General features: G+C 48.8%; 1 protein-coding gene across 2 annotated transcripts; it reads right to left on the bottom strand.

Annotated features, from left to right (window-relative positions):
* Window positions 1–326: 326 nt before the first annotated feature.
* Window positions 327–21,532, bottom strand: SULT4A1 (sulfotransferase family 4A member 1). 2 transcript variants are annotated; one of them, XM_061570529.1, is made up of 9 exons: window positions 21,230–21,532; window positions 16,980–17,110; window positions 14,772–14,852; window positions 12,764–12,890; window positions 11,124–11,218; window positions 9,971–10,109; window positions 6,962–6,979; window positions 5,325–5,486; window positions 327–5,261 (listed from the first exon to the last, which is right to left on the bottom strand). In XM_061570529.1, the coding sequence occupies exons 1-8, from the start codon at window positions 21,399–21,401 to the stop codon at window positions 5,374–5,376; spliced, it is 876 nt and encodes a 291-aa protein (XP_061426513.1). In that variant the 5' UTR covers window positions 21,402–21,532; the 3' UTR covers window positions 327–5,261; window positions 5,325–5,373. The 2 variants fall into 2 exon arrangements, with proteins under 2 accessions (XP_061426513.1, XP_061426512.1); XM_061570528.1 differs by having other exon boundaries at window positions 327–5,486.
* Between the last annotated feature and the right edge of the window lie 5,350 nt (window positions 21,533–26,882).

The raw sequence follows: 26,882 nt of genomic DNA, 5'->3' as shown, positions 1-26,882 counted from the left end.
TTGGCTGTGTCGGGTGGTGGAGGGTTACGACACATTTATAAATAACGCGATCTAACCCAAAAACCTTTATTATGAATAATATTGGTCGCGAAAGCCTACGTGTTAAACTGACTAATATCAGATGTAGCCAAAAACTATAGGGCCATACAAAGGAGCATAGGATATGAAGGCAATAGGCAGTAACCACAGGTGTAATGGTAGCACAGTGGTTAATGCACGAGACTATGAACCTGGCAACCCGAGTTTGATTTTTGTGGCCATGGATAAGATCGGTGGCGAGTGGTTGTGTGTCGTGCGTACAAAAAACAACACATGATGAACAAGTGTAGCCTTTTTTTGTTTATGAGGTTTTCATAGTTTCAACAAAATCTTACAGAAGCCACAGAGCTTTCGCCTTTACATACAAGTGCACTTTCACGATATATTGAGTCTCGGGAAGCTGAATTTTGAAGCTCATTGGGCACTCCTCATCCCCAAGTAAACATGAAACGTTGGGTCAACATTAGGGCAGCGTTGGTCTGATGGTTCCAAACATATGCCAACATTGGCCCAACGTTGCATATTTTCCGGGTCTCTACCTTTAACTCCTACAGTTACTACACTGATCAGCAGCGGACTCTGGGGAAAAAAACCTCGTCAGTTTGAAAATTACTAGTAAACGATTTGTAAACCTAGGAAACTTATCGGACTTTGGATAAGGCGTTAAATTTCCGACAGTTTGAGCTGCAGCTAATTTTGTATCTGTTTAGACTTGTGGGCTAGAGGCGGGTGGTACCCGCCACTATACATGGTCCAGCCTATGCAACTAAACTCCTGCAGGCCAGGCAACCGCATGGGGGGCGCTGAAGAGTGTGCCCACAATTTTAAAGCACTTTGTCTCGGCCATGATTGCAGCGCACTCGTGTTCCCGTTCGCAGTTAATGTCTCACCTGAACAGCACGACTTTCAAAACATTGAAGAAGCACACCTCACCAGCGTTGGTTAAAAACATAATCGCACTGCCATATAAACGTTCATGCCCTTGCTCGTGGTGCCCACCTGGGTGGGGCAGTGAACCCAATTCTCCCCCTTTACTCGGCCCCAATTCGGGTTGCTGTTGTTCGTGGAATTTTTGTTCTCCCTCCGTTCTGTGAGCGCTTTGTACCGGGCTCGCGTTGAGTTTTAATAAAAATTATATATTAAAAAAAACCTCATCGCACTAATGTATGGCATAGCCAAGGCCCATTAGTTATCGGCAGTAATTATATAACAAAAAAAACTGTTGATAATGCAGTGGCGGTATGGTGTACGCCGGTACACCATACCGCCACTTCTCTCAAGACCAAGCGCATATATGTCACTAGCACTATTCAGAACGGTTCCGATTCCTGTACCACGATGTTTACGCGGAGAGGAAACGGCGGTGGTCAGGAGCTGTCGCAGAACGCTTGAGTGTCATTCCTGACACCTACATAATTACATTTCGACCACCATTGATATGTCAGAACCTACAGAACTTTTAAATAAAAATTTGGCGACCTGTTAAAACAAGCGCGATGGAATTTGCTAATCAAATATAAGCTCATTCGTAATTTCGTTTCGGGCGAGATAGCGTGAGTAAAACGCTGACTGTGTCGTACGCCCTCTGCCAACCAAGATGCTTTGGAATTTTAACTCGCGCGACGATCTTACCCAAAAATCGATTTGTGTGAATCCTATTGGTCACCAGAGCCCGCTCGCGTTGAATATAGGTTGATATACTTTATATACATACACTGTACACGTATACCATTTGCGAACAGCTCTACGTGACCACGGCAATATGCACCGCAGTTTGTCGAAGAATTCCTCACAACACTTTGAGTCACAGGAAGTAAATACAGCACCTGTCGGCAAAGAGGGCACACGTGGAAAGCAAAGATCTCAAAAGACAAAACTCCAGCTTTACGTTTGACGTAATTACCCACTGCACAATACTTTATAACCCGTGGCACGCAGCACGGGAATTGGATGAGAGTCAAGGATAGAATGCATGGGAAAATAAATCGATGGAAAAAAGGAAAAGAGCGGAGAAGGAATGGGATTGAGAGAAAAAGGATCGAAGAAACGGGAGCCAAGGGTTCAGGAGAGATGGGAGGAGGAGGAGGCCACATCAGGGTCTCGCCGCCGCTGCTGCATGAAGGAGGAGTGGCATCTGTTCTCACAGCAAGCGGTGGGGAGAGGTTCAGAGTGGGGCTGACCACACACGTCACGTCGTTTATGGGAGGCTTGAGCTGATAGCTAGATTACTGCACGGCACACACATCCAGTTTAGCAAGCCATAATTGGGGGGAAATGCATTCTGGACAGAACACTAATTGTTCAGGCAGGGGAAAGCAATGCATTATTTCGAGGTTTGTACTTTGGTGTCTGTTAGCTGAGTGTAGCTAGCTTCTGCAGGCTGCTGCAGTTCAACATCAACATTTCCCGCAGGCGGTCCAGCAGCGCCTTAAAGCAGCGGTGACCAATGCACAAAGCACTGTGACGATCCGTTCCGGTGAATCTCAAATTGCTCCTCCACGACGATCCACCACCACCAGAAAGCTACGACGAATAACATTACCCGGGTGGATTTAACCCTGTGATATACGACAGATGTAGCAAGGAGGAGCACCATGCGTTGGTGCAAGTTATCATACTTTGAACGTATGGATTTGTATCGGGGAATTTTTACTTGCCGTCGGATGCAGCGGAAACTGTTGTGCGCTTACGATGTCGGTGTTTGTTCTGATCTATCACGAGACCCACAACAGAATCTCTAGTAATCCACTGGTGGGTCGCAGTACATGTTCCCGCCAAAAAGTACTGCTGGTCGCCCTTGCAGGAGGTAATGTATCGTGTGTCTCAACGGGTCTACGACACTACAGAACTTCTGTTCTCCTTCATTGACGCTCAATAATTATAATTTCACTTGAAGCTGTGATATTTGTTTTATAAATCAGTCTCTTTGTTTTGCATAAATGGTAAACCTTTCTTGCCAGGCAAACAATATAAGAGGTCCCGATCACCGGTGCTAACGAATGTACGTGTAGGTGTGCGATGGTGTTGAGTTGTGGTGTCTGAGATTTGGAACGTTGCCCTGGACTGTGTTACTACATTTCCCAGAGCAAATATATGTGGTCTTCGATGTACGATGGTCCACATTTACGTTTATATAATGCCACCATTGATTTACGACACAGAAACTTGATTTACGATTCATCTTCCGACACGACTTCAAACATATTTGAACATAGTCTGGTTTCAAGTGTTTTTGTGGATGTTTACCTGTTGAACCCTGTTAATTATGGCCGATAAAATTAAAAACAAATCGGCACGTGGTGTTTCTACTGGTTACCATCTATGGGAAAATAGTGGTTAGATTTACGACAGGGTTACCAGGAGCGCATTGTGACATCGTGAAAGCGGGGACCGCCTATATACGCTTGTCTTTACTGTTGCCGAGCTCGGCACCACAGGCCCAAAACACTAAGCGGCTGGCAAAAAGTCCTATTAAAGTTGTAAAGGATAAGAGCCCAGTACACATGCAACGTTGGGCCAACATTGGCATGTGTTTGGCCCAACGATGCCATGTGGTTGGCCCAACGATGCCATGTGGTTGGCCCAAAGTTCCATGTTAACTGGGAAACTGGCGTGATCCTGTAACATGGTTCTCTTGATCATCCATCTCCTTGGTTTACCTCTAAATCTTTGAAGGCATCCGTTCTCGAGCTACACAAACGGGAATCACGATTCGACAGTTCCACATTTGCCACGACACGCTGGTAAACTGTCATCCAGAGAGCTTGCAGATTCTGACTCGTACAGTGCCATTTGGGGAAAGGCTGCGACACCCGCTGCGCAAACGGTTAAACACATTACCTGGCGGTGATGCATAAGAACAAATAACAATAAAGAAGAAATATAATGTGACGTTTTGGGCAATGGCCCTTCATAAATGGTGCTATGAAAAAGCCATTACCGTGACGTTATTTGCGACACTCGGCCATCATGTGCTGTTGTCCGGATCAAAATTTTGCCAAATGCGAGAATGACACCGCAAATTACTAAACTGGGACTTACACACCAGCAATCATCACCTCCTATTGGCAGACTAATGCCGCATGTCACTGTTGCAAATTAGGCTCAGTAATACCTCGGTTAACGAATCCTCTGGGAACGAAGTCGGCCGGGGGTTCCTTCGACCCGCCTATTTTTGCCAAAAAATAATAGAAAAATAAAAATATATTCAGAAATGATGCAAATACATTTTAAAGAGTGACGCTTTAAATCCGTATTCTTCAAAAATTTACAGAGGGGGGCCACTTTCGCCGATAAGATACCAGTGTGAGGGCCGCCACACATTGGGTTTGGCAGCACGATGATGGGGGTGTTCTCAGATTTGTGTATTGTCGGGGGCCCCACGTTGGGGGCCGCACTAAACGCCACCAGGGGCCACCATTGGCCTGCAGGCCTTGCAACAGGCCTTGCAACAAAGGACACTTTTAAATGCTACGTGTGTCCTGTAGACGCAACCGAGTGGGGTTTATGTCCTGTACATGATCAGCAGCCAATCAGCGGCGCGCTTCCCACTCTTCCCTCTGCCATTGCTCAAGCTCCTCGCGTTGGTGAAACGTTATCGTGGTTTTTACAGTTTTAAAGTGATTTTTACTAACCCCATTATGTCATCCAAACAACGAACATCTCGTGCTAGTGGCCTTACTGGGCAAGAAGTGCAGCGTGGAAATCAATTTCTTTGGAAACGAAAATGCAGGGTATAAGGAGGGTAGAGGAAGGAGAGATAAAAAGTGAATGGGCATGTTGGTGAGGGTTGACGCAGTCCACCTGAAAGACCATTTTATAAACCAAGCAGACAAAGTGAAAGGCGACTGTGCAGCAATGTGTGTCGATTGCACCCCCTTCTCTGAAGTCCTGCAATGCATCCCTATGCCTCCTATGTTATATTGACCTCTGGTAACGAGTTTCTGATAACGAAGTGACATCATGGAACGCATCTACATCGTTAACCGAGGTATTACTGTATCCCAATCTCGTAAGTTGTCACCTGGTTAAACAACAACTACATTTGAAACTTCCACTGAGAAATCGGTCCAAATTTGAATTATTACTAACATTTCTCAATTTGGGTTACACATAGCAACACTGCCTCCCTACTATGTGGAACGTAGCGCTTTTGTCATGACAGTCGTCCTGCTCTTTAAAGAGCGTCACGAAATAGCAAATGTGCCCAATTATTATCGTCGTTAATACACGCGTCGTAAAGTAGCCTGGAGATGGTCTGAGAGTAGCGGTGGGTACGAGCGTGGCCCATCTGGAGGCCGCGACGCAGCTGGCGGTGGCAACGCTCGGCCAACTCTACACCTGGAAGTCGAAGGTGAGGTCCGACTTGCCCAGCTTCTGGCGGTAGACGCTGTCGAAGCGTTCGTTCATGGAGACGGTGAAGATGTCCTTCCAGAGACCCACGCGGCCTGCACGCAAGCCCGCCGGGGGGAGACGTGCACAGACTACAATCGCATCAACCAAGCCGACGTCGGACCTATGTTGGCATGCGGTTTGGAACCTTGGACCAACGTTAACTCAACGATTTCACGTTCACTTGGGGGGATGGCACCTGGTGCCGCGCTCGGCCAGTGAAGCTGATTTTAATTGTAACACCCACCACGACGTTTTGCGGCTGTTTGTAAACATCCATTTAGGCTCAAACATGCTTAAATACTCATTCATTCATAATATATTGGGTTTTTGGGTTAGATCGCGTAAATATGTGTCGTTAAACCCGCCACCACCTGACACACCCAATTAATAAGGTTTGTCACATAAACACAACATGCCAATTCATTACTGGTGTACTGACATAGAATTGGTCACTAAGTAGCATAGCGCTGGCTGCTGGCAGGGAAGGGGATCTGCAGCTTGTAGCAGCCCTGACTGACAGCAGGCCACGTGATGGACCCGAGAAGGATCTCCGGTAAAAGTTATGGAAGGGACACGTCGAGAGCCCGCTAGTAGTTCCAGAAGGGGGGCGTGGCCGGGGTGAAGTGAGGCCACGCTAACAGGATAAAAGGGGACCCCGAGCAGGAGCTCGGGGCTGTTGTTTGGAGTGGGATCCTTGTCGTTGCTGCTGAAGATCGTCACCATTGCCGCTGTCGCCGCTGTCGTCTCGTGCCTTCGTCGCTGTCGTATCCACTTGATAATTGCGCTGCTAGACGTAGTTGGCTGTCTTAGTTCAGCGCCGTCAGTGTCGGACGGCTAGCGTTGTGTGTAGGCTAGCAACCAGTGTAGAGTTGCGTATATACTATAGACAGATAGTGTAACAGCGAAAGGAGTGTATTGTATATAGTGTACACGGTGTGCTCGGTGTTTGATTAAATAATTGCCTCCAAGAAGTGACGTCTCCAAGTCGGCCACAACACGAGTAGACCTCACCGGTGTGTTGGAGAGCAAATCCACAACATTTACAATCCTGAGTACACATTTACGATCAGTACTCAGATTTACACGATATAACTCCCAAAAAAAACTATATTATGACTGATATTGGTCGCGAAAGCCTTCGTGTTATACTAATTAATTGGCTGATATATAGAGCTTGGGGAATTGATGGTAGTGCCGGCTCATCACCATGGCTGCTGCCTTGCTGCTTTGGCTGTGGTTTCTCGGCGATTGTAAGAGATGCTATACAGTATATAAAACTACAGTACACAATTACTATTACTGTATTCCCCGGATTATAAGATGCTTCGGAAAGTCAGATGCACCTAACGCTTGTGCCTGGTGTTAATAAAGTTATACAGATCCGGTCACACACAAGAATATAAGCAGCACCCCTGATCTCTGCTTTAAATAATAGGGTTAGTAGGAGGAGAGTGCGTCTTTGAAAAGTTTAATTGGATGTCGGTTGCGGTGCTGATGAAATAGAACATAGGGAGACTTGTCACCGTACCTTGCTGCAGGCTTCCAACTGCAAAGTGGAGGAACAGAACAAAAACGGTTCAGTTAAAAGGGTTTAAACTTTGGGGAAATTACAAAATAGGTGAGTAGACTATATATATCTGTCTCTCCATGCAAACAAATTGAAGGATTGCTCCTGAAACAACCCAATCTGGAAGTGCTTAATGTCAGCAGCATTGATTCAAGACAAGCAAAACACTGATGAATGTATGCACAACCATAACGCCATGCGGCTGATGGGTTGTGTGAGGATAAATACTTTTAAAATAGATTGTGGGGAGAGGCATATGCAGGAGATATTGAGATATTGTCTGCTTATTTTATTTTATATATCTTCCACAATGATACACAATGATTGTGAAAATAAATTAATCTTACAAACTCCGGGATTGTTAAAGACTACTTCATCGACCTGAACTTGACCCAAGGTAATTACTCGGTCCAAAAGCCAACACTGAGATTGTCTTCTGCTTGTGTATCATTCGCATCCATTTTGTACAACGAGGGTCGATGTCACGCAGAGGTTTGTAATGATTTTTTTTTTATCAACCACAGTGGAGAACTGGCCTCGCTTGCTCTGACGTGGAGCAAGCACTCAATTGTTTAAAAAAATAAGTTAATATTATAAACTATATACGAAATATTTTACCAGGTAAAGCCCACAGCTATATAGCTCTTTTTTCAGAAGCGACCTGGCTCAACGAAGTGGCTTACGTGGAAATCTATATCAGCAAAATATTTTAAACGCATGTTGTTTCTAAATGTAGAGGGAAAACCCGGAGGATCTGGAGAAAAATCCACGTGACTATGGGGAGAGTAACATGCAAAAGCCGCTGTTGGTACTCGAGCGAAAAACATATGAGAGGATCGGGTGTGTTCGGTCGCAGACTCCAGGATTCAATATTCTACTCATCTAAAGAACCTTGGCACCGTACTAGACCAGAATGTTATTTTATCACCACGTGAAAAATATCGTTAGATCCTGAAACTTTCATATCAGGGATCTACGACACATTTTGACCACTATTGAGTCGTGACATAGCCACCACGGTGTCGTGTAGCATAGTATCGATGAGGCTCAATTATTGCAACGCACTACTCTGGGACGTCTGCCAAAAACATTACTAAGCTGCAGCATATACAAAATTATTTGGCATGTGTAGTGACGTACTGCAAGGTCCAACTGTCTCCTGTATTTGTATGAATGTTGAACTTGTTTCATACTGTACGTAGCCAAACGTTCTAGTCGGAGATGCTGGGGAAGGACAAAAAACTAAACAGAAAGCATTTCTATAGAAATTCGTTTTCAATCTATGTGATTTAAAAGTGCATGGCTCCAGTGGCTTCCTAATATTGGAAATAACTGAGAGCGTGCAATGCGGTGACCGTCTTTGTTCCATGGCTAGCCAAAAGCGTCTGCGAGTTCACGTGATTGATTGGCTTATGTCCCTTGACATCTGAGCCATGTCCCTGTAGCTCCTGCCAATGGTGACAGTCCTGAGCTGTGGTGGTCATTGTAACAGAGCTGCTGGGCTCAGTGTGCCTCGCCAGCCGAGTCTATACATCTCTATGTAACTCTCTGATCTCTGTCTCACTCTGTGGTTCGCTATTTAACTATGGCTATCTGTGTAATTTTCAAGGATTGTCACATTTCCAAGGATTACTCTTTGGTTCTTTTGGTAAAGTCACGTAGAAAGAAAATAAATTAAATAATATAATACGACGTTTCGATTGCAATACAAGCAGTCGTCATCATGTATAACTTAATTTGAGAGAAACAAAACATAGACACGGAGACACACAGACAGACATACAAGCAGAGAGAGACGCACACCATCATGTATTTTTTTCTACATGACTTTTCCTGAAAGAACCAAAGAGTAATTCCTGCAGTCACGATAGCTTCATATTAAGTTTCTTTCCAAGGATCCTCACCTTGATGTGGTGGAAAGGCTTGAGTGCTACTGGAGCTCTGCGCAGAACACAACCTCTGCATAACACATTGTTCCAACAAAAAGCCAGATATAAGACCACGTGGAGACTCCTACGCTCCAAGCATTGGCATCTACTGGATTATATCCTTGTTCGCCAACAGGATGCAAGGGACATACTACACACCAGAGTCAGGCCCAGCGCCGACTGCGATACAGACCATAGATTGGTCAGAGCAAAAGTCACCCTCAGGATCAAGCCACCACACAAGAATAAAGGTCTGCACCCCAAGAAGATCCAAGTAGAGAAGCTCCCCCTGTTAAGAGAGGAATTCTCAACAGGGAAACACAAAGATTGGTTCGATGAGAATGATCCGGAAATCAAATCACTCCTCCAGGCTAAACGGTCCTGTCATTCCAGACTACTTGCCTGTCCCAATGACCAAGCCACAAAAGCTGCATACAGCCTTGCATACAAAACCTTGCAAACAAAGCTGAGAGTCTTCAAGAACAGCTGGTGGACAGACCTCGCAGTAAGGACACAGCTGTATGCAGAAGTGGTGGTCACGAGCATTCTGTGAAGCCCTATGCTCAGTGTATGGACCCTCGCACCAGACATAGCTCCCCCTATGACCATCAGATGGCACAACCCTTGTGACAGACAAGGAAGCTATCATGGTGCTACCCTCCCAAGTTCCGTACAATCGCGCAGCAACTACACGTCGGACAGAAAGGCCAGGTCAAACACAACGGAAGCCTCTCAGACAGCTTCCTCATCAACAATGGGGTCAAGCAAGGGTGCGTGCTGGCACGTACACTCTTCGCCATATTCTTCAGCCTAATGCTCCAGGAGGCAAAGGAGGAGCTGACAGAAAGCTTCTACATCCGACTGTAATAAGAGGGTGAATGAGAGATGTTTCAGGAGATGTGTGTGTATGGATGTTGAAGTTTTTTTGCACCATACGTAACCAACCGTGCTAATGGTAGGTGCTACGCAGTCTGCGTGTTCCGGCTTGGGGTCAGGGGGGGGGCAGGGGGCGAGGAGGGGTGGAGGGGGTTTGGGGCGGCACCTCGGCTGATGGGCAGTGCGTCGGTGTTGCAGCAGTGGTCGATGATTTGCTGGCAGTAGGCGACCATGCCCTCCAGGTGCGCTCGCTCATAGGAGACGCCCAGGAAGGAGGAGAGCCTCCCGAGGACCCTGGGCAGGTCCTGCAGCACCGACAGCAGCAAACGGTGAAATTCCGATGTTCCTCCTCCTCCTCCCCCCTCCTCCTGAAATACTTTCCCACGGATGACACGCAACGAACGGTCGCGTGCCGCGGCGGTCGGAATTGCAAACTAGCCCAGAAATCGGTCGTCATTACCGATTCACGATTGGTCTCTCTTGGCTTATACCTTCGTGTGGGTGTAATATCAGAGCTAGAACCCTCCACCACCTGAAACAGGCTAACTAATGTGCCGATTTGATGCGTTTTTTTCCCAGCAAAACCGGTTACGTTGAAAAGCGAGCATTATGTGGAGGATTTTGGAGATTATGCGCAGCGTCATCAGGCGTCGGCAGGAGCTCGGCGCTAGATCAAAAGTGCTTTCCGATCCGGGCCCTTGAGTAGATGCGGACGTGCGTTGCAACATTACGAACCGCCAGGTGCGCTGACAAGCGATATCACGTGACCACTCGATTTGCCCGGCCGTGTCGGGAAGTGGAGGGTTCTCGATGTAGTTGACATCTTATGCCCACGACTCAACCCCAACAGGAGTGGGTGGGTAGGTAAGGAGGTGGGTGTGGATCGCTGGGTTCATACACCGCAGTGCGTGAACCACTGTGCCACCGCTCAACCTCCAAGTTGCTTACCCTATCTTCCACTCTACACACGTGTCCCACCCAGAATAACTTCCTCCTTATTGCATCTACAATGCTGTATTCCCATATTGTATTCTAAACATCCAAGTCTGAATTCCTAGCATCGTCCGCATGCGTCTACACTGAATTACCAGAAGTGCTATTTTTAGTCGCTGAAAGTCTCACTCTGTGACAGGTGTGGTGGATAAAAATTCACGTGATCACAGGGAGAACATGCAAACTCCAAATATATAGGTGTCAGGGTCGGGATTTAACCCACGACCCTCCTGCATACCAGGCAAGTGGAAGCTTTCACCACCACCGCCCGGCTATTTTGCCGCGTAACGCGAAGACAACGAGCGCTTGGGCGCTGCAGCACAAACCATGTGCAGATCCTCGTATTTCACGAAGAGGATGTTTTCATCATTGCGGTGTGCCCAGAAGTCCTGCACGTGCTCGAACCACGATCCATAGCCCACTGGTGGTGGTGGTGCCGGCAGAGGGAATGTAAGGACGAAAGAGAGAAGGAAACAGCAGATAGTTCATATGCCTCTTTGTTAATTGAACACAAAGCATTGTACATGCAATGCTGTACCAAGAGAGCTTTCGGCCTTGTTTGAATGGTATTTGTTTTCCATCATCATTGTCATCGGCCATGGTTATTCTGCAATTGAATGAAGGCCTCCCTAATGCAGCGGCCTCCTGAAATACGAGTTGCGGAGTATTTGTCATGAAGAAATTAAATGCACATGAAGCCCAATTTGCGTCCCATCAAAATCTGCTCTCGCCATGCGTTCTTCTGCTCACACGAAATATTTTGGGGCATTTTCAATGGGGAAATTTTTAATTGCCAAAAAGTTGATTGAGCTATTAAGGCTTTTGGCCAGAGTATTGCCGCCGCATTTGCAGAGCTCCCGGATGTGAACTGCGAGCAAGGCATGAGACGCAGAAGGGAATGCCGTGGCGTTGGGCCCACGCCAACCGGGAGAGAGAGAGGGCGCTCCGTTCACGTTGCTGTCTGGCCACGGGATGCATGGCCACCAAGGGAGGGCACAGCTGCCAAGGGACGGCTTCAGAGGTGACCCCCCAGAGTTCGACCCGGAATTGATGTTGGCACGGTCGTTGGGCCCTAGAGCCAACACTGCCAGGGACTGCCAAAAATCTCAGCCTCGAAAAGAGATTCACAACGGATTTGAGGAACCTGTGATGTCCTTCATGGATGGACTGCAGGCAAGGGATATCGAGTCACAGATACGGTATAAGTATGTATGTCGATTGAACGTTTTTCGCACCTCCGATTTGCACGATTGGCTATATATGGTGCAAAAGAAGATACATACAACCATGCTAATTGGATGTGCGCGGGAAGGACAACAAACTAAACACAAAAGCAGTTCTAAAGAAATGAGTTTTCAATTTAGATTTTAAAATGCACAGCTCCAGTGGCTTGCTAATATCGGAAGTACGCGCGTTCCAGACGGCCGCAGACAAGCATCTGACAGTGCGCGATTGCTGTGACCATCTTCGTTTGATGGTCAGCCAAAAGAGTTGTGCCGGGATAGCAAATAAAGGAGGCAGCGATGGTGCAGGCAAAATAGGGAAGCGGGGAGTAATAAGGGGAGCAGTGGTGCTGTTGCGGTTAGCGCACTTCGCTATGTACCTGGCGTCCCGAGTTCGAATCCCGCTCATGGACAAGACCAGTGACGTTCATCTGAACCAGTCCTGGGCCTCCTTTAGGTCGACTCAGCCTCAAATGAGTACCTGGTGCAGTGTGTAAATATTTCCACTAGGGAGACAAAGGCGACCGGGCATGGTGCTGGCCGCCCACGCCCTCGTGTGCAGTGCCGGCCTTCATAGGTGCTCGCTAACAGTACTTGTCCCGACAGTCTGGTAAGGCTATACAGGGGATCTTTGTCTCTGGGAGGGAGGTATCGGCTGGGGATCGCAGACAAACGCTTCTGGAGTTTGGCGGCACAGGCGCAGTGGATCGTGGATGGGTGAGAGGCGGCATGGCGGCTCTCACGTTTGTCGTAGATGAAACGGCGGCAGAAGTCCTGGAAGGTACCCCGGTAGCTCATGGAGCGCAGCGAGCGGTGGAACTGGTAGTAGGAGACCACCAGGTCCTTGGGGTTCCTGGCCATGTACACGAGCTGCAGCGCCACGGGCACGTGCCGACATTACCGCGTGTCACCACCGACTAGCCATGGGACGCATAAATAAACGGACGTCAGGCGAACGTTGGCATGTGGTTATATCAACGTTGGCCCAACGTTGGCATGTGGTTAGATCAACGTTGGCCCAACGTTGGCATGTGATTAAATCAATGTTGGCCCAACATTGTCCAAATATTGACATGTGGTTGGTTCAACGTTGGTCCAATTATAACATGTCGTTGGAACCATTGGACTCACAGCCCAAGTTCCACGTTTAATCGGGATGTACAAAACGTGGTAGTTGGAGGCGACCTACGCATTAGTACGCGTGGCAACGCCGTTCAATATTGATACGTGCGCATGCTGTGGATACCCACGTATTGTCACGGCAAGGGGTGGGGTGAATTAGCTCAATGGAGAGCACGCATTTCCCACAGGAGTATTCAACAGAGACCTGCAGCTCTGGGTTTCCTGCTGTCAACATACAATTACAACCCTGGGAAATAAACCCCTCCAAAATCTGGACTTGAGTTTGCCAAAATTCGGACTGAGCCGGTTAAGATTACCGAAATAATGAAAATAATTTGCAAAAAAACTTTGAGCGCTAAGCTGCATGCTGTCGGATGGTGATCTTCGCTACTCCTCAAAGGGGGGCCACTTTCGCCGACAAGGGGCCGTCCTTAAATGACATCACGCACCTAGAGGGGGGGAGGTGGGTCAGACATTTGTGACGATGTGTGACGAGGGGGGGAGGGGGGGTTGAGAAATGTGACGTCACATCAAAATGCGCAACTTTAAATAAACATTAATTAAATAAAATTGTTATAACAACACAAAAATGTTTACATTTTTATTATTAACTATTTGATTATTAAAATTTACTAAGGTCACCTTTAATTTATTCTATGAAGGAGCATTTTGCTTCTCCATGGGAGAATGGAGAAGCATAAATTTTGTTTAAAATTGTAATGATTGTTTTTCAACATTTTGATTCTAATGATTCTACCAGGGGTTTTCATTCTGTGAAATGAATATGTGATTGTTATAATTGTACTCTCCGTTTTGGTTCGTTCTACTACAAAGTTTCAAGTATTTTTTATAGTTATAATTACTTTTACATTTTTATAATTATAAGAGAATTTCAATATAATATTCTGAACATTTGCAGTTTTAGTTAGACGTTGAATATTTTCAAGTGAATTGTATGCTGAATTTCAGCTTTACAACGCCTCCTTTTTAAAACGTGTTTTCTCCTACAACATCAGAGTGCAGCACCACATTAAATACGCACTACAATAACAATAGTTTAAAGTGATTTGAAGAATGTTTTATTTTCTTAATATAAATATGGTTTTAGGGAGAGGGGCAGAGCTTTGTGACGTCATATTTGAGGGGGGTCTGACTTTTTGTGACGCCGTGTGACGAGGGGGGGAGGGGGGTAAAAAATCGGCCAAAATCTCGTGACGTCATTTATGGACGGCCCCGAAGACATCATCAGTATGAGGGCCGCCACACATTTGAAACCATTATGGTTTGACAGCAGCACGATTATGGGGGTTGTTTTCACATTTATGCATTGTCAGGGGCCGCAGTAAAGGCCACAAGGTGGCCACTAGTGGCCCGTGGGGCCTTGCAATGAAAAACATTGCTTAGATGGTGCACCTATGTGCACTATGAATTCTAGAGCCAATGCATTTGACCTAACTGTTGTATGGAATTCAGTGAGCATGACCTTTGCTCGGGGTCTCTCTGTGTTGTATTTTATAAATATTCCACAAAACTCTTCAACAGCGCTCGTTGAAGCATCTTAACATCACAAGCATCGCCCATCCTGGCGATGCTCCAAGCCTTTTGGAGGCCGCGCTCGTCCTCAATTACCCGGGCCTTCCCGTCCTGCAGCTCCTTGGGCAGGAACTGATAGGGGAGGTGGCTCTTGATGATGCGGGGAGATGGCAGCACCTGCAGCACAGCAACGGTCACAGGCTCACGATATTGATCACAATAATTATCTGAAGCTTTCGTGACTGCAGGAATTACTCTTTGGTTCTTTCGGTAAAGTCACGTAGAAAGAAAATAAATTAAATAACTATTATTTAATTTATTTATTTCTAAAGTCAGGTAGAAAGAAAATAAATTAAATAACTTATTTAATGTATTTTAAATAACTATTAATTAATTTATTTTCTTTCTAAGTAAAAATCTTTTTTTTATACGTGACTTTACCGAAAGAACCAAAGAGGATAACAATACTTTCAACTTGTAACGGGCAGTATGGGATTTGCTCGCTCTTGTACAAGAGAACGACTCGGAGGCGTGCGAAGGAACTGTAGACGAGAGGGGAGGCAGCCAAACGATGAGCCGGCGCCAACAATTGCCCAAGCTCTGAGATCATCTATTTATTAAAGGGCATACAGGCCAATTAAAACGTGTTTACACGTGGGAGAAAACCGGAGGGCCCATAGAAAACCCCACGTGTGCGAGGGGGCAACACTCCATCCACATACAGATGGAACAGATGGAGATTAGCCCATGCTTTGTAATGCTGCCTTTTGGCAAGCCAGGACACGGCTCCTCCTCGACGCCCACGGGAAACGAGTTTCACAGCCATCTTTGCGTGATCCACCAACCCTCGCGAATGCCTCCACAGCACTGGGTTACAGGCCACGTGCATGGCCACAACGAACGATGAGGCAACTGTGGCTGAGTGCGCACACGGCATGACACCGGTCCAATTTTGTGTGTTTAGTTTGTTGTCCTTCCCCCGCACCTACGATTAGCACAGTTGGCTATGTACGGTGCGAAAGAAGTTCAACATACGTCCTATCGTCTCCACCATTAACTCACCCACCTACAAACTGGCCCGATTTCTGTCTGAGACCCTGCTTCCTTTCACGGGCAAGTCCAACTCAGCTGTACTTAACTCAGCTCATTTGATTTATCTAATCAAGGACATCTCACTGTCTCCAGATGATTTGCTCGTCAGTTTCGATGTAGTCTCTCTGTTCACCAATGTGTCTGTACTTGACACCATTGCACTCATTGAGGACTTGGTCCAATAAGGACTGAATCCAGATGTACCTACTTTGCTAAGGCACTGTCTTACCAACACATACTTCATCTGGAATGGCACATTCTACAAACAAAATGAGGGTACCCCAATGGGTTCTCCCTTATCGCCAGTGGTAGCGAATGTTTTCATGGAGAAATTTGAGACAGATGCCATCCAGACATCCACCCTACACGTCCTTCCTTGTGGAAGAGATACGTAGATGACACGTTCGTCATCTGGCCACATGGCCTGCCAGCACTGAACCAATTTCTCAACCACATCAATTCCATGCACCCGTCTATCAAATTCCAAGACGGAGGTACTCTGCAAACCTACTGGCTACCTTCAGAGATTTGTTCATGAAGCCGTCCAGATATATAAACAAAGACAAAACTTAAACCGAGAAGATGGGTACAAACTGAGCAATCATTGGAAGAACGTTATTAACGAGGTAAAGTCTTAACTGACTGTGATGCTTCTATCCTACCTGCCTAAGTCAGCTGTTTTTTCCGACTCTCTCTTTCTCTCTCTGTCTCTCTATGCCTTTTTCTTAGACTCTCACAGGTCCTTTTGATTGCACCTCTCAGGCTCACATGCCCTTTGGATTGCACTCTCATGGTGCTAATCTCTCATTAACACTGCTGTTGTGCGCATATGCGGGCATGATACTCTTATGCAGCGACGGAAGCTCATTCATGCTAATCTCCCTCCTTAACCCCTCTCTCCATAATCTCCCCCATTAACACAACTGACGTGCTTGCGTCCGTGGATGGAATTCCTTTCCAGCTCAGACCCCGCTTGCTTGCCCATCGCCACATATATAACCTTGTTGTAACAGCTCTCTCGCTGGTTCAGCAGTTCCACTGCTGGATTATATTTTTGTTCCGCCTGAGGTCGACCGCGTGTGTTGCGATCGAAACGTCGTGATTTATTTTATTTTATACCTACATGACTTTACCGAAAGAACCCAAGAGTATACGTACGTATGTTGGTTATGGCGTAGGGGAATGGAGCGGTTGGGGTCACGGGAAGGGTACCTTTACTGCGTCCAGGCCAGGCTGCGGGTACTCGAGCACGGGGATGTGATCGTCGATGTTCATGAGGGCGCTCTCGTCCACGTCGGTGCCGTGGCTCACCAGGAACACCACCTCCTGCAGCAGACTCGTGCCTGCCCAGCGCCGTGCCGGGCCCGTCAAGAGAAGCGCACTCTCTCCGTGCCCCCTCGCTCTCCATTCTCTCCGTGCCCCCTCGCTCTCCATTCTCTCCGTGCCCCCTCGCTCTCCATTCTCTCCGTGCTCTCTCGCTCTCCATACTATTTATCTCTACGTGCCTCATCACTCTCCATGTGATCTCGCTCTCCATTTTCTCGCTCTCCATTTTCTCGCTTTCCATGCCCTCTCCATCCTCTCTCTCTCTGTACTCTCTCCTCTACCGCCCACTCCATTCTCTCTCTATACTCTCTCCATGCCACTCACTGTGTGCCACTCAATCCGTCTGCCAATCAATCTGTGACGCACAATCAGTGCCAATCTAGCACAACTGGTTAATATGATTCATGGATCTTTCATAAACACTCTTGGTACCGTTTGTGCATTGTTTTGATTGCAAATGTTGGCAATGAGGGCAGAGGAGCGACTCACACCACAGATCGGAGCCCCTGGCAGATAAAACCCAGCGAGGTGGCACAGTGGGGAGCACAGGTAGGGGCATCTGCCAGTCATCTCAGTCAACCCACGGCACCTGGGTCTGTTCCGTGACACCTTCTGGCCAGCAGTGAGACCCTTCGACACTTCGTGGCGGCCTCAAAGTGCACCTAGCCTGGCAAAAGTGGTGACGTATCTTATAATTGATATTCTTGTTACTATACTGTTTACTCACACATTGTCTTCAACGTGTGCCTATACCTTTAATTTTCAGTCTGAATACAAACATTACATTTCATAAGTAACTTAAAAACAAGTGCAAATGTAGAATGCCCGAAGGGCCAGTCTCACTGGAAAATGCATTGTGATCGTGGGGTTTCTGTGTGAGTCACACAGACACACCACCCTGTGTGTACACACAGCCACACCACCCTGTGTGTACACACACACAGCACCCTGTGAGTACACAGACACACCACCCTGTGTGTACACACAGACACACCACCCTGTGAGTACACACAGACACACCACCGTGTGTGTACACACAGAGAGACACACCACACTTCTGTTCTACATCCGCTATGGCGTTATCCTTGGGTCCAGCCAACACCCAGCAAACTTTAACGCGTCTCGTCTTGCTCACGGTGACAATGCCTTTTGTGGCTGGCAGCTTAAATAACTCGGCAGGAGCGCATTGAGCAATTAGCTCCCAATGACATCTCAACCGTACCCCCGTTACAAAACACGAAAATGGTGATTGCAATTCGCTAGATAATTACTGCTTTTGATTCGCGTGCAATTTAGCATTGCGCGTGTCCTCTTGTTGAGGACGCACGGGCGGGTTCGCACGCTGAGAGGGAATTCGCTTCTCAGCTGCTCAAGCCGCAATCACGTACGAGTCTGGAATCTTGAGCATTTAATTTTTTTAATAAGAGGCTTAGAAATAGGACACGAAATTGTGAGTCCGCGATATTTATAAAGGCCACGTTTGTGAGTCCCCGCAATAGGCGCGTTGTTTTGAATCGATTACGGGATTCCCATTGTGCACAGGTCTGGCTGTGAACGAGTTGTGTTTTTTGTAACATCTCCCTGTCGGTAGTATTCTATGCAGCCTTTCCATGCCACTGTGGTGCCTCCGCTGCTGCAAGTGGCGGCCTGTAATCCTCCAGCACTGTGGAAGCACCAGCCAAGGTTGGTGGATCACTGCACTGTTGTTGCGAAACTCCCTTCTACCCATGGGCGTCGAGGAGGTGCAGTACCCGGGCTCGCCAGGAGAAGGCGGTGGCAGCGAAATGTGGACAAATCGCCAGCTGTTTCCATCTGTACGGAGGATGGGGTGTAGCTACCCCCTCGCGCAAGGTGTGGGTTTTCTCCCCACGTGAATAATATATACGACTCGCCATTTATTGGCGGAACACATCTCAAAATAACTAAATAAATATCTGACAGAACCCTTCTGAAAATGACTCCTACGACTCAGCGTGGCTCTGCTGGAAAAATGAATAATAAGTTAATACCAAAGGCCCCCCGTGTAGCCTTAACAGGCTGATGGGGCGAGTACTGTTAGCGAACAGTAGCGCCACCTACGAATTCCGGATCGGCACACGAGGGTGTGGGCTGGGTGGCGTGGTCAGAACCCGCGTCACAGTGATAAGAGAACAACCGCCCGGACCCATGTGTAGCACACAAACACAGCAAGCAGCACGCACGCAGCACATACATCAGCACATACGCATTACACACCGAACACACGTAGTACACAGAGCACACGCAGTACACGCAGCACACACCGCACACGCAGTACAAACAGTTAATACGAAGCACACACGAAGTTTTCATGCACCATAGAGGAAGCACACGCAGTACACCAATAAGCACGCAGCACACACAGTACATATACAATATACACAGAACACGCCACACACGCAGTGCACGCAGTGCACACCGAGTATATATTCTGTACACACCACACACAGCACAACGTGGAAATAGTAGTCGGTGTGTCGGTACGGTGTGACGTGCTGAATACAGCACGTCGGTTACGTGGGATGCGTGTGCCACGTTCGCGTGATAGTAAATGGGCACAAATTGAGCACAGAGCGTTCATTGTCCGGCTGTTCAATAGCCCGGAGTTGGGATCGTTGTGATGGCTGTGATCGTTACAAAGCGCGGCCGCGGCGAGGGAGGGCCGCTTGGGAGGCGATGCCGAGGCTGCGTCCCCGTGGTGCGACACGCGGCCTGAGCGCGCCCGTGTGCACCGCCCCCGCCCATTTCATCGCGGTGCTCGCCTGGCCCAAGCACCGCCCAGCACCATCCTGCACCAGCCAGCACCCTGCACTTCCCTCCACCACCACCCAGCTACCTGCACTACGCAGTACTATCCAGTACCTTGCACCACCCCGCACCATGCACGACCCAGCTACCTGCACTACGCAGTACCATCCAGTACCACCTTGCACCACCCAGCACCATGCACTACCCAGCTACCTGCACTACGCAGTACCATCCAGTACCACCTTGCACCACCCAGCACCATGCACTACCCAGCTACCTGCACTACGCAGTACCATCCAGTACCACCTTGCACCACCCAGCACCATGCACTACCCAGCTACCTGCACTACGCAGTACCATCCAGTACCACCTTGCACCACCTTGCACCACCCAGCACCATGCACTACCCAGCTACCTGCACTACGCAGTACTATCCAGTACCACCTTGCACCACCCAGCACCATGCACTACCCAGCTACCTGCACTACGCAGTACCATCCAGTACCACCTTGTACCTCCCAGCACCATGCACTACCCAGCGCTACCTAGCACTATCCAATACTCGGCATTAACCAGCGCACAGCACCACCCTGCACCATCCAGGACCCAGCACCACCAGCCAGCACGCAGCACCAGCCAGCACGCAGCACCACCCACTACCAGCCAGTACCCAACACCAGCCAACACCAGCCTGCACCAACCAACATCAGCCTGCACCAACCAACATCAGCCTGCACTAACCAACATCAGCCTGCACTAACCAGGACCACCCTGTACCACCCACCATCAGCCAGCACCGCCCTGCACCACCCACCACCAGTCAGCATCCTGCACCAGCCAATACAACTGTGCACCAGCCACCACACAGCACCACCCGGCATTCCTCAGCATCCAACACCAGCCAAGACAATCGAGCACCAACCACCACCCTGCACCAGCCCGCACCCTGCACAAGTCACCATCCACCACCAGGCAACACCCTGTACCACCCAGGACCCACCAGCCAGCACAATGCAGGACCACCCAAAATCTGCCAGCACCCAGCAATACGCAGCACTACTCACCTAAACCCAGCATTACCCAGCACACACCATCACTAAGTACCCAGTATCACCCAGCACTACCGAATAACCAGCACCACCCAGTCCCGCTCAGCAACGCTCAGCAACGCCCAACTCCCAGCAGCACCAACCAACCAGTTCCACTGAGTAATTAGCAACCTGCACCACTCAGCACCGACCAAACACCATCCTACACCACCCAGCAGCAGCCAGCATCATTTAACACCACCCAGCACCGGTCAAACACCATCCTACACCACCCAGCAGCAGCCAGCATCCAGCAGCAGCACCCAGCAGCAGCACACGCACCCGACTTGGGGTAGGTGACGACCCAAATGTCGTCCTCGCGCACGGGGAACGCCAGGATCTCGTCCATGATGCCGCGGCAGAAGGGCGGCAGCCTCACATTGTTGAACTCGAAGTAGCGGTTCTCGAGCAGCTCGCTCGGGGTGCTGGGCGTCTCCACCTCGCTCTCCGCCATCGCGGCGCGCGGACGTGACTCGTGCAAGCGCCGGGTCGGGCGGCTCCCAGTTCGTGCGCACCGTGCCGAGGTGAGCGGGATGGTGGTCGGTGTCCTCACCGCTTACATCATTCCCACCCCCTCCCTCACCGCTCGCTCTCTCCCTCGCTCTCACACCCTCGCTCCTCCCTCGCTCTCACTCGCGCCCTCTGGAGTGACTTCACCACGCAAGGCTGCGTATGACATCACGCGCAGCGCTGCCGATGAGCGCTGTGAACAACAAATGCACGCAAGTGCCTGCCTCGTTTTTTTTCTTCCACGGTCGCTGAGGACAGCACCACCAGCGTCAGCACCAGGGGCAGCACCAGTGTCAGCACCAGGGACAGCACCAGGGTCAGGGACAGCACCAGGGACAGCACCAGGGTCAGGGTCATCACCAGGGACAGCACCAGGGACAGCACCAGGGACAGCACCAGGGACAGCACCAGGGTCAGCACCAGGGACAGGGTCAGGGTCATCACCAGGGTCATCACCAGGGACAGCACCAGGGACAGCACCAGGGTCAGCACCAGGGACAGCACCAGGGACAGCACCAGGGTCAGCACCAGGTACAGCACCAGGGACAGGGTCAGGGTCATCACCAGGGACAGCACCAGGGTCAGGGTCAGGGTCAGCACCAGGGACAGCACCAGGGTCAGCACCAGGGACAGCACCAGGGTCATCACCAGGGACAGCACCAGGGACAGCACCAGGGTCAGCACCAGGGTCATCACCAGGGTCATCACCAGGGTCAGCGCCAGGGTCAGCACCAGGGACAGCACCAGGGTCATCACCAGGGTCATCACCAGGGTCATCACCAGGGTCAGCACCAGGGTCAGCGCCAGGAACAGCACCAGGGACAGCACCAGGAACAGCGCACCAAGTGTGTCTCAACACCGCACCGGCGTACAGGAGCAAGGGCTTAGTTTTTTACGTAATATTTTCCGGGGTGGTGGTGGGGGGGGTGTGAAATAATATTTTCCGGAACTCATCCCCGGACACCTGCGGCTCAAGTTAAACTCCTCTGTCTGTGCACGAGCCACGAAGCTCCGACGTGGCACCCCTCCCATCAACCGTCTGGTCAGCCTCACAACCCCCTCCTCTCACCTTCCTGCTGCAGTCATCCCATCGCGGTGACGAGACTTGAACTGAACTGTTTAGTGGAGCGGCTCGGATTTTCTCCCAACGCCCCGCTCTTTGAATTCGACCATTCCCTCACTCGCCATGCACCGAGTTCAAGGCCAGAGGGAAGTCAGAATCAGAATATTTATTTATACTGGAGGAACCCGATGAGCTATTAAGCTATTTTTACAGATATCTAGTAAGGGTAGATTAGAACGTCACAACAACAAGCAATGCAAAACATGATCAAAGTGTAAATCACTTAAAAATATACAATAAAACTAAAGTATTGTTTTGATCTTACCAGGTAAAGCCCACTGAGGCTCATCATTGAATGTTTGTTTTACATCTTTAGTTTTTTTTTCACGCAGTTAGGGCTGAGGTCGGGGCACCTCTCAGGCACAATGCCGCTGTCGTGTGGGATTCTCCCGTTTCAACGTTATGAGCGCATCCTCCGCGGTGGAGCGAGAGATTAACAACTCCTCTGGGATAGACGGCGAGACAGTGGAATTGGACAGCGAAACGGTCGGATTTATTTGAGTAAACAACGCAGCATCGGTAGGGTTTACTACACGATTCTCCTGTAATCTCATTCGCACTGTTTTGAGATCTTACCTTTTGAAAGTAGAATTCAGCTCGTTTCACTGCAAGCCGTCTCCTCCAAGTGGAACTGTACATCTCATGACCTGAAGCAGCGTACGCTCCGTGTTGTAAATGTGTGTTTGATGTGCTGGATCTCAGTGCAACAGCGCCACACAATCATACATGTGATTAAAACTAAATCATAGTTAGCGTTTATAGAGTAGCGGCCATGCATGGCTTTGTAACTGCGTCACACCAGCGCTGCGCAATCTGTATAGATAAAGATATTCTCATCCGATTTTTTAAATTCTCAATTATCATTTTTATCATTTATATTTAGAATCAATTTATAATTATTAGAATTCAAAGAATATAATTCGTAATGTATTTTTAGATTTTATTTAAATGTATTTCATAGTAAATAGTATATTTATTTTGTATAAGTTTGGAAGAAAATTGTAGCAACCCAGAGAAGACCCACGCGTGCGAGGGGGAAACACTCTATCCCATTCATATGGGACAGAAGGATATATGTCCACACTTTACTCTACCGCCGTCTTCTGGCAGAGCTAGGGTACGGATATTCCTCACCCACGGGGAAGAGAGTTGCATAGCATCAGTGTGCGATCCACTAACCCTTGCTGCTGTGCCCACAGTACTGCTTCTGTTGCTGCACTACAGGCAGTATCACATGCCCGTGGGCCGGTCTTTTCTGAGGGCCGGTGGGCCGGTCTGTTTGGGGAAATTGCAAATGTGATCGGAGTAAAACATAGTTTTTCTCATTGAAGTATTATATGACCTTACTCTTTGGTTATTTCGGTAAAGTCACGTAGGTAGAAAATAATAATAACGTGTCGATCGCAACACAAGCAACCGTCATCAGATGAGACCAACACAGCAAGGGGAATGCTGCTGCAACAATAGGTTATATAAGGTAGGAGGAAAGCCGCTGATGCAGGCTGCTTTTAAAGGGTAGAAATGGGAGTACCTCATTAACGACTGCTGCGCGTGAGACAAGGCGGAGATCGGAGGCAGGAGGATAGAGAGGGGGTGGGGCAGAGATAATCGGTAGCAGGGGGAGAGAGAAGCTGTGTTAGTGAATGTGACTCAGAGAGTCGAGAAGAGCTGCTAACATCGACAGGCAGGAAGGGGGCATCATAGCCAGTTATGACCTAAACCGGTTACTAACGTGCTTCCAATGATTGCTCAGTTTGTACCCATCTTCTCAGTTGAAATTGTGTCTGTATTTATATAACAGGATGGTTTCATGGACAAATCTTTGATGGTAGCCCGAAGGTTTGTAGAGTACCTTGGTCTCGTTAAAAACAATATCGTGTGAACCCACCGTGTTAAAACAGTGATCAGCTACGGCAGAGGTATTGGTTCTGCCGTGTTTCAAATCTGCCTTGTGTTCGCGAACACGGTCCGAGACACGTCGTTTCATTTCTCCGATGTAACTGCTGCCGCAGACACAACTTCGTTTGTCAGTTGTTCATGCCTTATATAACCTCTTGTTGCAGCAGTTCTTTCTCCTTCGTCAGCATTTACCCTGCTGTATTTGTCTCACCTGATGACGGTTGCTTGTGTTGCGATCGAAACGTCGTGATCTATTATTTTCTACCTACGTGACTTTATTGAAAGAACCAAAGAGTATGAATTCCTGCAGTCATAAAAGCTTCAAATCAAGATATTATATGACCTCTAATGTGTAGGCTTCGTTGCTTATTTACGCTCTCAGTTGGCATTGAGTCCCCACATATTCGGCATCCCCAAATATTCTTCCTCAGCGGCCCATTTGTTTTTTGGACCCAGCCCAAATGGGCCAATGAGATCGCACGGAAATTAGGCCACTGTGTTTACAAATGACTGAGCCCATTTTAGTCCCCGTCCGTCCCAGGGTAGCCACGTGCTCACTATCGGCTTGGCTGGCACGAGGGAAGGGATTGGTGCTGGAGGCACGAAGCGAACCTCGAGCGGAGCGCGCGGTGTCCAATCACCAGGGCGCTCGGAGCTTCGGAGACCCCGCATGAGGCCTGTAACAGTGCCATGGCTCTGGCTAATTGGACATCGTCGTCATTTAGAGCTTCATTAATTGGTCTCAAGGGACACATCCGAGTAACTGTCGTCCAGCAAGCGGCACCTGCGACCTCACAGCGAGCTCATGATGCTCTGCTGAACCGAGCGGGGTGGGGGGGGGGGGTCTCGTGAGCCGGGTTCCGATGGTCTGGGGGGGTTTGTGGGGGAGTGCGGAGGGCAGGGAGAGGTGGGGGGAGAGATAGTGGAGGAGGAAGGGGCCAGGTGGAAAAGCTGGTTCTGTGTTTGTGGTCCTCTGTTGTCTCCACATCTCTTTGTCATCTGACGATTGATTTTATAAATTGAAGTAATTTCTGCTTAGGCCTGCCAATGTGTTAGCTCCACCACTGTACGGATATTCGTGTGTGCGAGATACAATCAACCCAGACATCATGAATGATTACGCTTAGTTTTATAGCGACCATCAGGCTTGTCACCATTCACCGATACTCCTCCTAGACCTCGACGGAGTGTCACGATTCGGGATAGTGATTCGATTCGGCAACATTATTTCCGTTTATTATGGTGTCTGGTTTATGTAGTTCCTCCAATATTCTGTCTCCAACTCAGTAAGGCAATAATTTTCTTATTCTTCGTTCTTTCGGTAAAGTCACATAGATAGGTTCAAAGAAAATAACAAAATAACCAAAAACTACGTTTCGATCGCAACACAAGCAATCGTCATCAGGAGAAAAAAGAGTGGGAAAGCTGCTGAGGCAAACTGTTTTGTTGATGCAAATGATAATCTGCTGTTGTTCCGGTTCCCTCCCACGCAGATCAAATATGAAAGACATTTGTGAAGTGATGGCATTCCAAGGCGTTTAGGGCATTCGGAGACATTAAGTGGGAACCACGTGAGCCATTTGAAACTGGCCAAACATCTCTGCGCAGGACCCCCCTGGGAGAGAGTCGCGAGACTCGGTGACACTGCAGGATGAGTGGCACTGTGGTGATCGAAGTCATTTAGAGTGAGGACGGAGTGCCTGCGGGCCGGGCGAGGTCTGCATCACCCCAGTCCAGCAGTGGACGGGTCGCCTGCTACAACTGCGGCCTACCGAGGCACGTCCAATCGGGCTGCCGGGTTCCTCGACGGCGGCCCCCGGGACGTCCGCCTTCCCACGACTCCCTGCTTCCTGAAGCGAGTCGCGGCGCACCCCACACTCGGCCCCGGAGTTCACTTCACCCATCGGGGGGGCCTTCGGCCACATTCAATACGCACTGCAATGACAATAGTTTAAAGCGATTTGAAGCATGTTTTTTTTTTGGGGGGGGGGGGGGCAGAGCTTTGTGACGTCATATTTTAGGGGGGTCTGACTTTTTGTGACGCCGTGTGACGAAGGGGGGGGGGGGTAAAAATCGTCCTAAATCGCGTGACGTCATTTATGGACAGCCCCTAATGTATGTTGCCTCAGTAATCTCCCCCCCCCCCCCCACTTTGTGCAAGAGTGCAGAAGCGTGATCACCACGTCTACGCCTCTATATAAGGAACGAAACAGGTAGACTTCTCCACAAATCTGGCTGTCGCCTGATGAAGCTAGTTGTAATTACTGGCGAAACATCGTACTCAGATTGTAAATGTTGTGGCTTGGCTCTCCAACACACCGGTTAGTGCTGTACTAGTGACGAATTGGCACGTTCTGTTTACGTGACAACCCTTACGAGTTGGCTGTGTCGGGTGGTGGTGGG

Source organism: Lethenteron reissneri, chromosome 45 (genome assembly GCF_015708825.2).
Source record: "Lethenteron reissneri isolate LAM-NWPU_2019-01 chromosome 45, ASM1570882v1, whole genome shotgun sequence".
Lineage (NCBI taxonomy): Eukaryota > Metazoa > Chordata > Hyperoartia > Petromyzontiformes > Petromyzontidae > Lethenteron > Lethenteron reissneri.
The sequence above is the reverse complement of the archived record's forward strand: the minus strand, read 5'-3'. Positions and strand labels throughout refer to the sequence as shown.